At 48.7% G+C, this 13,045-nt stretch overlaps 1 protein-coding gene across 1 annotated transcript in view; it reads left to right on the top strand.

Moving 5' to 3' along the window:
- PPEF2 (protein phosphatase with EF-hand domain 2) overlaps window positions 1–13,045 on the top strand; it is a 279,426-nt gene that overhangs the window by 200,501 nt on the left and 65,880 nt on the right. The window contains exon 17 of the mRNA XM_078677865.1: window positions 9,394–9,481. Coding sequence (XP_078533991.1) covers window positions 9,394–9,481 — 88 coding nt within the window. The remainder of the gene's footprint in view (window positions 1–9,393; window positions 9,482–13,045) is intronic.

Raw genomic sequence — 13,045 nt, 5'->3', positions numbered from 1 at the left:
TCCTGGACTCTCCACTCCAGAGGGTAGGCATGGAACTGCACTGTACCTAGAGTGACTTAGATGAAATGAAATGTTTGAGAAGGAGCCAGCTGTGACTTTGATATGTTGATAGTGAACCCCAGCAGGTGCAAAAGGTTTGCTGTAGTCTGGAGGTGGGTGACGAGTGCATAGGAGTGAGCCCGCCTTCAGCATCCAGTAGTCGAGGTAAGCAAAAATTGAAATCCCACAACCTTTGAAGATAAGCTGCAACCACCACAATCACTTTTGCAACCATCCGGGTGATTCTGGTGAGGCTGAAAATGCTTGTTGCCCAAGTAGCAGGAGTAGCAACCATGATCTACTTCGGCGCAGGCACCCTCTTGAAAGCTCCTTTGACCAAAAGAGCCTGCACTTCCTGATAGGGCAAGAAGGGGTGACCCTCCATTAGCTGTTCTTGGAATGGTGGCAAAGGCAGAGGGGTTTTCATGAATGGAAGGATGTACCTCTGAGATACAATTTGAAGTAACCACTTGTCAGAAGCAATTGTAGACCATTGGGGCAGGTGTTACCTGATACTGCCACCAATGAGATGGCTTTGCTGGATGGAGGATGCTCTAAAAACCCTTAGAGACTGCAGCTGCTGTAGGGGTGGGAGACTGGCCAGCTCGCTTGGCCTGGCTCCTGCATCCTAATAGGATCTGCGCCCCATCCACAAAAGCATTAGGCAGAATGTAGTACCGGCAGGTACGGCTGGTATAGCGGGTTCACATAAATGCCCTGACCACATGTGCTGTAGGGGAGAAAGGAGTGCTGCTGAGGCCGGTCAGATAGCAAAAGCCTAAGAGATCTGGCAGTGATCCGGCTCTCTTCAAAGCACTCAAGCCCCGAGTCATTTTTATTGCCAAATAGAGTGGAACCTTCAAAGGGTATATCAATAAGGGACACCTGGACATCCCCCAAGAACCCAGGGTACCGCAACCAAGCATGATAACCCAGTGCCACCGTAGAACCCATGGCTCTGACTAGGAAGTATGTCATGTTCAGCCTGCAGCTGATACCAGACTATGCTGCCTTCTTTACCATCCACAAGGGCTTGGTTCAAAATGGTGTGGCTCTCCCCTGAAAGCATGGGGAGCAGCTGTACAACAAGTCTCATAGTGGCCCAAGAGGCCTGCAGATATCAGTGACTGCAAGGCTAGGCTGGTGAAAGAAATAATATGCTTTCCAAAGATGTCCAGTCTCCAGAAATCCCTGTGTCTGGTGTTTTGAAAGGGAACACATTTGGATTGACCTTATAGTTTGCACAGCCAGGCTCTCAGGGAAGAGATGCAGGGAGAGGACAGGAATAGGACAATGGTGTCAGGCAATCAAGAGGTACATAGGTGCCCCTGTGCAAGGTTTAGCCCAGGGCCCAGGAGAATGTCGGTGAGAGCTTCATTGAAGGGGAGCAAGGGCTCATCTGAGCCTGCTCCTGGGTGAAGCACCTCAGTCAAAATGTTGATCTTGACCTTGACTGCCGGCAGCTACAGCTCATGAACCTCCCCTGCTATGCGGATAATGGTGGCGTAGGATGTGCCTTCCTCTGAGACCCGGCCCAGAAGGGAAAGCAAGCCATAGTCTGGGAAAATGTTAAAACAACTGGTGTCAATCAGCTCCTAGTACCAGTTTTCAGTTGGATCAGGGTCCTCTTTCATAGGACCAAACCCTTCCTCTGCATCTCCCTCTCCCGGGAGGAAGGAACTATCAAGTGTCGGGAAGTCCAGGGGTTAGTAGGGCCTGGCTGGCACCAGCAACAATGTTGAACAGTGCCAGGAGGGTGCCGACTTGGAGTCAGGGGCGATAATAGGCTTGTCATTGAGTAGTGCCGGGGACAGCGCCAAAAGAGAGGGAGCTGGGGCGGAAGAAGGCACCTATGGTGGCATCAGGCTGGATCGATGGACAGATCTAGAGGGCCCAGCCAGCATTGGCGGCAGGCCCATGAGTGGTACCTGTAATAGTGCCCATACATGCAGGGCACTAGGACAGGCCCGAGTGGGGATGAGGGCGGGCGGAAAGGGAGGAGCCGGGGACTAGGGACGGCAGTTAGCCGTTAGCCCACGAGGAAGAAGGACAAGAAATAAAGAGCTGTGACCTGCAACCCGTGTCTGCGTGTGCTTTGTGTGACGCTGGACACTACAACTGGCGTCGAAGGTGCCTCGATCAGCACGTGTGTCCGAGGACGGCTAGCTCGGTAAGCGTCACCAGAGAGGAGGCGTTCACCCCAGCAACCAGGCGGTAATTGACCTGCCCGGAGCTCGCTCCACGTGTGGAGGGCTTGAGCTGCTGCACAAAGCGCCCACCGGGAGCCCACCCCGGCGGCAGAATAAGCGAAGCACACCCCTGCTATGCTGAACGAAATGAGGGCAGGTTATAAGGCACTCGATGGTCGCTTTGATGACCTCGACAAAAAGCTGGCGGAGATGGGGGTCTAAGGTACAGGCGCATAATCGGAGGCTAGATGTGGTGGAGGCAAGAGTATCGGACTCTGAAGATGGCGCGACGGCCTCGCTCAGGCGGCTGGATAGGGTAGAGAAGATCCTCAAAGACGTGGCCATCAAGAATGAGGACTTGGAGGCCTGCAGCTGTCAGAACAACATTCGCATCCTGGGAGTTGCGGAATCGACTGCCACTGGGCGTATGGACGCTTTTGTGGAGAACTTGCTCACCCAACTGTTCGGCAGGGACACGTTCACTCAAGGCTTTGTGGTTGAGCGTGCTCACAGGTTGCTGGGGCCTCGCCCCCGGCCTGGTCTCCCTCCACGTCCTATCATTGCCAGACTCATGAACTTTCGTGATAGAGATGCCGCTCTCCACTCAGCCCGAGATATGGGTGATGTCCAATGGCAGGGGAGAAAACTGGCCTTTTTCCCGGACTTCACCGGCATGGTCCAGGAGGCAAGGCGTTAATTTAACGGTGTAAAAGCTGCTTTGAAAAACCTTGGCCTCAAGTACGGCATGCTTTATCCTGCAAGATTGAGGGTCGAGGTGAATGGCAGGACTCGCATCTTCGATACTCCCTCTGAAGCGCAGGATTTTTGCCAGGAATATAGGAAAAATAACTCAGGGGCTGCTGCCGTGCCAAGAGCAACCTCCCCATCTCAGGGGGATTCGCAAGCCAGCGTTGATCTTTACTCTGAGCCTGCAACTGGTTGACTGATTATAGCATTCCTCATTCTGTCTTGCTGTATTTTATGCTTTCCTATATTTCCTATTTGCTTGATAACATGTTATGGTTCAATGCCCGACCGGCGTTGCCGCGCCCCATGGTGAATACCAACAATTTTCTGATTGGTATGTTATTTCTGTGTAGTGCTTTCTCTTTTTCTAATGTTTTTGTAATGTGTACACTGCACTCATGTTTGGTTCAGGGAATTGGGGTTTGCCTCTTGGGGATCTGCAAGAGGATGGGTGGTGGGTGGGGGATGGGATATTTGTTCAATCTCATTGCTTCCGATGGAATCATTGCTTGGTTGTTTTTTTATGGCATTAGTTTTATGTGCATCATGATTTAACTTTGTTCCTATTGCTTCAGCTGCCCAATGGTTAAGCTTGGTCACCAGCCCGGGCCTTCCGGGCTATTTCTGATGTCATGGAACATTAGGGGTCTAAACAACAACAAAAAAAGGCGACAGGTCCTCAATTATATTGTTCGCACAATATAGACATTATATATATGCAGGAGACACACCCCTCTGACTCGGACTCTTCCTCCGTGGCTAAGAGTTGGGGCTCACACAGGTATTTCTCTAACTATAGCCGGTATGCGAGAGAGGTTACTATATTGATCCACAAACGTGTTCCCTTTGTATGGTACAAGACCTGGGCAGACGCTGAGGGTCGTATCTTGATTGTTACGGGTGCCCTGCTGGGACACAAGATTTCTTTTATTGGGGTTTACGGTCCAAACGCAGATTCCCTTGTCTTCTTCCATGACCTACAGGTGCGTCTTCTTGCACTTGATCCAGGACTGTTGATTCTGGGGGGCGACTTTAATTTATTGCTCAACCCATACAGAGACAGCACTTCCACTTCCCCTGCTCTCAAGCCCCGCTCCCGTCAAGCCCTTCGTGACATATCCCTTCATTTCTCCCTGGTAGACGTTGAAAACAGACTACATCCACTACTCCCGGATTTCACACACTATTTGGGGTTTCACAACACATGGACCAGAATAGATTATTGGTTGGTCTCCCCGGGGGTGGTGGGCTGGCTTAGTGGGCTGCTTACTCTTCCCCGTACATCACTCACCGGTCATGCTGAAACGTAATGTTCCCAGGCCTGGGGGATACGAACGACAGTGGCGTTTTCCTGGCAGGGCCCTATTAGATCCGGTTTTTAATGGGGAGATTCGACAATCCATCGAGGACTATTTTGACATCAACACAGGCTCGGTGAACACCTAGGCGGTCCTGTGGGAGGGGTTCAAGGCCTACATTAGAGGTGTCTGCATCGCCAAACATGCGGGGGTTCTTCGAGACTTGTGCGCCACTCCGAATTGAAACAGATATGTCTGCCTTGGACCGTGAACTATTGGTTAATGCATCCGAGGCGGGCGAGGCCTGTCGTCTCGCACTGATGCTTGAATTTAGGGAGGCAGCAGACCGTGAGCTACTGTTCCTCAACAAACAGATTGCCGCACGTCGCTACGGTGAAGGCGAACGTCCGGGCAGAGAACTGGCTCAGACTCTTCGACCCCCTCGCGACTCCTCTTATATCACTGAACTCACTGGCCCAAATGCACTTTGCTTTATTCCACCCCGGACATCTGCGACTCCTTTCTTTCCTATTACAAGGCATTGTATACATCCAGAATTACTGGTGATTTGGGGGATCAGGGGACCTACCCTGCTGAGATCGCTATGGTCTATCTAGAAAAATATATGCAGGAATTTTTGGCTGTTCCCATCTCCAAAGACAGCATAGTTGAAGCCATTGATGCATTGAAAGGCTCCTCAGTGCCAGGCCTTGATGGCTTCTCTGCCGACTTTTATAAAACTTATAAAGATGTTCTGGTCCCGCGTCTAATAGAGGTATATGCTGAGGCACTAGAGGTGGGCCGTCTTCCTCCTACATTCAGGGAAGCGGTCATTATTCTCCTCCCCAAACCAGGTAAAGACCCTAAAATGTGTAGCTCCTACAGACCACTGTCTCTATTGAACATTGATTACAACATTCTTGCCAAGGTCATAGCAATCCGATTGTCCTTATTAATGGAGTTCATCATCTCGCCGGCACAATTGGGGTTTGTGCCTCATCGGTCCACCTCTCTGAATTTGAAAACGTTGTTCAATGTTCTACACCGGCTTGACCCCACCACGCCATCTTCTGCCGTTCTCCTAGACACAGAGAAGGCGTTTGATTCCCTTGAGTGGCCCTTTTTTCTATCCATCATGAGACGTATGGGCATGCCTGAGTGCTTCGTCTCCACAGTGGCTTTGCTATATACGGAGCCAACTGCGAGACTGTGTCTGAACGGCACTATCTCCGCCCCCTTCACCTTGTCTCGTGGCACTCGGCAGGGTTGCCCCCTATCCCAACTGCTTTTTAATTTGGCCATGGACCCGCTGGTTCGCCATTTCCAAGAAAAACACCTCCATCGTGGCCTGCAGTTTCGCACTGGGCCCCTCTTAATTTCATTCTAAGCTGATGACACAGTATTATATGTTAGGATGCCCCACCTCAATCTTGATCCACTTATTTTAGAGATTATATGTTTTGGTGAATTTTCCGGATTAAACATCAACTGGCTTAAATCAGTCATTTTCCCACTTACTTCCAGCACGATTCCCTGGCAATGTTAATTTCCACTTGAGAGGTGCCGAGATGCGGTCAAATATCTTGGTATCCATATCCACCTTGACACCACCACTATGATCAGATTAAACTACAGAAGAGCGATAGATTCCCTCGAGACCCATATTGTGAAGTAGCTACGGCTGCCATTATCTATAGCCTGGAGAGTCGCCATTGTGGTAAAGTGCCCAGAGTCATTAAACCAACAAAAACAGGTCAGAGAGAATATTGGAGGAAGGCAAAAAGTTCAGGGATGACCCTGCCAAGAGGGCCAAGTCCAACAAGGGCTACAAAAGAGGTCTCCTTAAAAAGCAGGCACAAACTCCTTCATTTTAAATTCCTCCGCAGAATGTACCATACATCGGCACGTTCACATAGGATAGACCCGAATAGGTCACACCATTGTCAGAAATGTGGGGCTCCTTATGCTGACTTCACCCATCTATCGTGGACATGCCCTAAGATACACCAATATTGGTCCCTGATACATACCACTCTAGGCGACATACTCTCCATGCAACTAATCCCTACCCCTGAAATCGCACTGCTGGGCTACGTGTCCAATTTTCCTCGGACGGTGCGGAAGCTTGCGGCTTTGGGCTTCCTTTTGGCCAAAAAAGAAATGGCTCTCTTGTGGGGTAGTAAGAAATCCCCATCCTTGAAAGCTTGGCTTGGGAGTGTAGCATTTTGTAATATTAACTGTGAAGAGTACTACACTCTGATCCCGAGTTCGTCCCGACCATTGGACATTTGGGACCCATATAGGGCATACATTGCTAAGATTCGAGCTGATCAACACTCGCAAATTGCAAATGGTATTGTCCCTACGGGGATTGGCTAGATCTATAACTCCTGATACAAGTGTCTGTAGTATTGTTTTTTTTTTCAGCTCATGCCTTTGATGTTGCTATGTTGTATAATATGTCTTTGATTTTGTGGGTTGCACCGAAATGTAGTATTGCACACAAAAGCTGTAATTACAAGGGTTTTTGTTATTGACACATTTGCGATTCATGACACTCCTGTGTCAACACAATACTGTTTATAATTGGGCTGTCGTATTTACTTTGCTTATTTTGCCAATGGTGCACTTTGAAATACCCTGATTTTACTATTCCTGTATGCAAAATTGGGAAAATAAAGTTAAAAAAAAATGTATCTATGGGGGTGCACCTGTAAACTCCGCAACGCGGCTGTTGATGCTTTTGATGAACTCCGCCCTCCAAGCGGAGCACGGAGTGGCAAAACTCAATTAAGTCCTCCAGGGAAGTGGAAAGTACCACCCACCCCTAGTCCCTAGAACACTGTAAGCATTAGGTCAAAAATTGTTGACAAAATGGATGAAAAATATGGCAAAAAATAACCAAAATAGCTCTCCGGATTTGCACTGATGGTGCAAAAAGAAATAAAGTGATGTCAGCGTGCTGGGGTGGTGCTTATATGAGCACTGCAACGTCACCTCGAACATAGAGCCGATCAATGCCACCTACTAGCTCGTAAAGGTACTGCTCAAGATTGCCGGCATACAGTCTGACACCTGGGGAATATTTTAAGGTGAGGAATCTGCGGTTAGAAGTCTCTAACAGAAATGTATATTTGGAATTCTGCCTTTTGCAGCTTTTACATATAAACAGCGACTAATAGTTTTCAATGCCCAGGGGCAGAGGAATCTGAAGTTATTTGTTTTCAATTTCTTCCTCTAAATACAATGCACTGTAAATAAAGACATGCTCTATTGTTTATGAACTATATAAAGAAAAGAGAACATGTAATACAATACATCATTTTTGCCATTGGGCACCAATTATTTCTGACTGGTTTTGCTGGATTTAAGATTCTGTACCCTATGCCACTGCTAAACAGCAGTATTGCACCTTTGTTTCCCTACAATATGTACTTTGGATTCATATAACAAGGTTATTAAACATTCCTGAAGGTAATGTTTGATGGTGCAAAAACAGCACCTATTGCATTGCTAGAAGGCAGGGAAGTGCTGTGGGGACACATACAAAGACTCAATCAATGTGTGATAGGAGGGATAGCTGGTTTGTGTAGTATTACTGCATTATGATGTGGTGTTCTTGAAAAAGGTCAGTATTAAGCTCTTTCTTAAAGATGAAGACTTTATCTGAAAACAAGAAAGAAGATGCAATGACTCCTAACTCCTCTAGGCACCAGAAACTGCAAGCGCTCTTCAAAAGCTAAGTGGTAGTGCTCCTATTTGCCTTTTCAAGTGAAACAAAGCTGCTATAGTAAAATGGATGTTTGGAAACAGTGTCTGCTACACAGTGCAGGGATGTTTAGGGGGGCACCATAGGCACCCCTTGGAACCATGGCGGAGGGCCAGGGGGAAAGGGGCCCTGCTAGGGGCCCCCAAAGACACGTTCCAACAGCCTTTCCATGTCAAAAAGGCTGACATTAAAAGGCTGTTGGAAAGTGCCATCAAAATCGGAGCCGAGCCTGGATCACCGTCATTAGGGGATTATGGTGGCTTCGACTCTCCGATGGGCTTCTTGAGCCGGCCAGGACTGCATCCCCTCAGGTTTCACTCTGGCCGTCATCATTCTAATACGGGGGTTAGACTGAAACCTACGATGTTGGGCGGAAAGCCTCCGGCAGCAGGTTGGAGGCTTTCCACCCGACATCATAATGAGGCTCTGAGTTATTTTTAAAGTGCATAATGGTAAATGCTCTTGTGAATCAAATTGTAACTCACAATTACTCCAATGAACCATTGACTAAACTAATACAGCTTCCAGTAATGACTCAGTGGGGGACCTGGGATTCCAATAATGATTCAGTAGAGGTTCTCAGATTCCAGTAATGATTAAGTGGGGGCCAGCAAAGTCAAAAGGTTAAGAATATATTTTTACTTTGTCTCCAGTGTAGTACTTATAATTACAGGGTAAATACAGAAAACATTTTACCTATGGTAAGACACTTCTACAATTTGCCTTGCCTTGAACGGAAGAATCTAATAAAGAATATCAACAAGAATGAAAAATGCCAGAGCTATCGATCTGTCAATAGCAACACGATATAAACATGCCCATCATACAATCGACTCATATATTGGTATAAAACAAATATATCTTGCTTATAATTTGGTGCCCAGCTGTAAACTAAAGTATCTAAGATTTTCTCTTAAGCTTAAACCACCGTGTCCATTTGAAAGCTCTTGGAATCGAAAGGGGCTGTAGTCAAAGATATGTTTTTTATGTAATTATAAAGAAGAAACAATAGAACACATTATTTGTACATATCCTGCTCCACTTGACTTAAGGAGGAAATATTTGATGACTACATTTATTATTTCCAACTGCAGAACTAACCAGGATGCTGTTGCTTACTGTTTCTTTGCTATAGACGCCCAATTAACTGGGATATTGACAACATTTTTAGATCGATCTTACCTTTATTTTAATGAAATATGATTGACTGACATTATTATGAGATTTATTATGGAGAAGGATTTAACACTTGCATTTTATGTCCAGGCTATTTCTTGTAATGGATATCTGTTAAGTTTTTATACAATAAACCTTTCACAAACTTATATTTTTGTACCATTTTGCTTTGTAGCACCTGCAAGCCAGTTTGCTGGAAGCACTTTACAGACACCGGTCCAACCTGGAGACGATTTTCAGGATCATAGATAGTGACAATTCAGGTCAGTGCTTGAGAGTCACTTTCTCAAATGCAACCTTGTGATAGTAGAAATGGTATTCGTATTAAAAATATTGGCCCTCATTACGATGTTGGTCGGAAAGCCTCCGACCAACGGTTGGAAGCTTCCTGACAGCGTCAGAGTCCTTCTGACCAACTCTGTCAGTTTAAAGTCCGACCGGCCGATTACGAAGTTCGCGGTGGAACGTGAACCGGCTGGTCATTCTTACTTGGTTCGGACTGACTCGCAGAATATTCCTATCTGTCGTAACCGCATCGTAACCCCCTATGGACGTCATTTCTGCCGTCGGGATTACAATGTCGGTTTCCAACAGCCTTTCGACACGGAAAGGCTGTCAGAAAGTGACTATGGGGCCCCTGGCAGGGCCCCTTAGTCCTCCGCTGCCTTCGGTTGGTGACCTAAGGTACCCCCCTGTAAAACCCTGCACTGTGTTGCAGGCACCATGGGGTGCCTGTGACAGGCTGCAGGGTTTTACACACACACACCATTTCCCCATAGGAGCCTGTGTTTACAGCCAGTTCTCAGGCATAACAGAAGCTCCCATATGAAACAATGGGAATCCGATGAACAGTGTGCGGTCTCATTGTAATCCGGTGATCGGTACTGCTGACCGCAAGTAGGTCAGTCCCAAATCTGAGACAGTGTTGGGTGGAGGCTTTCCGGTCGCCATCACAATGAGCCCCATTGTGTTATATAAATATCATGTGAAGACTATTGAGGCACAAAGATAGTTATTTTAAATATCACGGTCAAAAATATAATTTTATGTGTTGTTCAAACTATTGATGTATTAAATATTGAGGTAGTTTATATTGGTGTTAATAATATTGGAGCCGGGGAGGAGCCTAGCCCGCAACCATGATGGCCGCCTGATTCCTCGGCTCCGTCGACCCTCTTGCCTTTCTCCCGTATTCCGCCCTATCCTGCTGGTGATCCTGATTTTGAGTGGCGACATCGGAATCGGGAGGCGACCCCGGTTCTACCGGTGTGCTCTTTTGTTCGGTCCCCGCAGTGGAAGCGACGAGACGCCCTCACCTCCTCCTGGTGCTCCACGGCGGTGTTCGGGTCTTTGTTCTCCGAGTGCGGTCCGCCCTGAACTCAACAACAGCGGCCATTGCAGGCGAGACGGAGCCGGTCGGCGAAACGTGTTTGCCGCATTGTGTTTTCCGCATCTTGGCTCGCCGCTTCACAGGCTTTGTGAACTGCCGCAGAGAGGGATACGTTGTATCGTCTCCCCAGCCCCCGGACGGCTCTGCTCGCTACTTTGTCTCCCCGAGCGCTGTGGTGGGCGCCATTTTGCTGACTACGTTCGGCACCCGATTGTGAGGATCCTGGGCTGCTACTTGCGACACAGACGCCTGTCCACGCCACTTTGACACCGTGTGGGAATGGAGTGTGCTACCCCTGTGCCCCCGGACTGGTTGCGCTACGATGAGTGCTGGCGGGGTGATCAACTACTTGCTGGGGGTGATGGCGGCCAGCTTCCGGGACTACTACGCGTTTGTGCGCCCCATGCTCAGGGGACTGCTGCATCCTCTCTCCCTGAGGCACCAATGTCGATTGGTGACGTTTTGGGCGCTCTAGGCACGCTGAGAATTGCCCTACGTATTGCTGCTCGGGATTTGGGGGACCGGCTGGACGCGGCTCTATCTGTGGTACCCATGCCTGTCTGTGACTGCCCTCGAGTGCGGGACGCTGCGCCACACCCTGTGTTTGATTACTGTGGTTTTTCTGCCCCGGTCGCCGTGGAAGCGTTGGCGGTGCGAGACCCTGCTCCTGTTGAGGTGCCGGCTGGAATATCCTTGGAGAGGTCTGAAGTTCGTGGAGCTGTGAAAGGGCTGGGAAATCGTCACCGGGTGCCATATATAGCGACTCCCTTTGGGACTACTGGCGTACCTCGTTGCCTTACCCTGGAGCGGTTGCTACTGCTTGGGTTGGCCGACCTTGGTGGATCACTACTGTGCCCTTCTTCCTGTACCACTGCTAATCACATGGCTATGTGTCGGATGGACTTTGGTGGGCGGCGTCCTACCTTGCTGTGGTCACCTTGTTCGCTCACTTTATCCAGGATGACTACTATGAAACTGGACTATGTCGCTACACCGGACCGCGGGGGGCAGGGTTGAGGGTGTCTCCTCTCATGTCAGGATTGTTGTTGCTCGCACTGCTGGGATGCTGATGGATAGCCGGGGATATTGCACAATCATCTTGTATCGGTAACGGGGTCTAGGGACGGGCGGCCCGAGTAATTCATGCTGGGAGTGGGTCTATTTCTCTCCTCCTCCACTCTTTATATCTTTATATTTTTCCCTGCTATGGGGCAGTTCCGGGGCGACAGGCACGCTGTTAGTGGGCTTGGCCGTAGCCATTACAGGGGTGCGGGTGGTGGGTGCGGGGGGGGGTTGTTATTTTAGTTTGTTTTGTTCTATGGTCTCTATCGCTCTTTTCCGGCTTTGGGAGGGTTCTTTCCTCTTCGTAGGGTTGGCTGTTTCTGGGTCTTGCACCTTTTCTCTTCCTGTGTCTCACCAAATCTTTGTTTCCTGTTATTGGGGGTGGGCTCTCTGGGATTACACTTGGAACTGTTGCTTTTTGTACTGTTGCTTATTGTCCACTCTTATTGTTGCGGTTGCTTAGCCTATATGGTTGCTGTCTTTATAGCCTAATTTTGATTGTATATGGGGTACGCCCCTCTTGCTGCGTTTCTCTTGTGTCCCTTTATGTAAGGTGTGTGTTCCTTCCTGTTGCAGCCCCCTCGCTTCATCTAATCTTAAAAATGAAAACCTCCCATCCTGTGTTGCGCACCCCGTAGTCACTTCTGGCGTACTTTGTAATATCCTGATTGTATGTTGGCCTGCTGTTCTCCTGTTTTTAATCGCCTATTTTTGCGGCCGGCCGTGATGGTTGTGGGCTTGCGCATGTATCTCCTACTTTTGTCTCAATAAAGGTTTTCAAAAAAAATAATAATAATAATAATAATAATATTGGAGCCAATTTCGATGTCAGGTGGACCACCACTGACAGGCCATCGGTGGCGGCTCACCCGACATCCAGGGTATTGGTCCAACTGCCGTATTACAATACCAGCAGTTGGAGTGATTAGGGCGGGTGGAAAGACTGCTGCCTCCACCAGGCTCAAGGAGCCTGTAGGGCAGCGGTCAGAGCCTAATCCTTACAAGGGAGGTGGTGCTTGCAGAGGCACCACTGTGGGGATTAGGATATCAGTTTCCGGCAGCATGTTCACGGCGGTCTCACCGACATGAAAAGGCTGTCAGAAAGGGAATTTGGGGGCCCCCAGCAGGGCCCCAGGCCCTCGTGGGCCGCTGGTAAGTGGCCATGGTGGCACACCTGGCCCCCTACAAACATCATCCATGCACCATGTGCCAGGCACCACATTCCTAGAATGCTGCACCCACAGCAATAGTAAAAAGCATTTTACGGCCACCTGCACAGTGGTCATATCGTAATTGGGCTGTCGGGACCTCCGACTCCTTGTCGGACGATCTCGTGGCCGAAATGATGCAGTCAGACGCTCATCTAACTGCAATC

The sequence above is a fragment of the Lissotriton helveticus genome, chromosome 2_1 (genome assembly GCF_964261635.1).
Source record: "Lissotriton helveticus chromosome 2_1, aLisHel1.1, whole genome shotgun sequence".
NCBI classification, from domain to species: Eukaryota; Metazoa; Chordata; class Amphibia; order Caudata; family Salamandridae; genus Lissotriton; species Lissotriton helveticus.
Note: the sequence above shows the minus strand (reverse complement) of the source record. Positions and strands in the feature narration are given on the sequence as shown.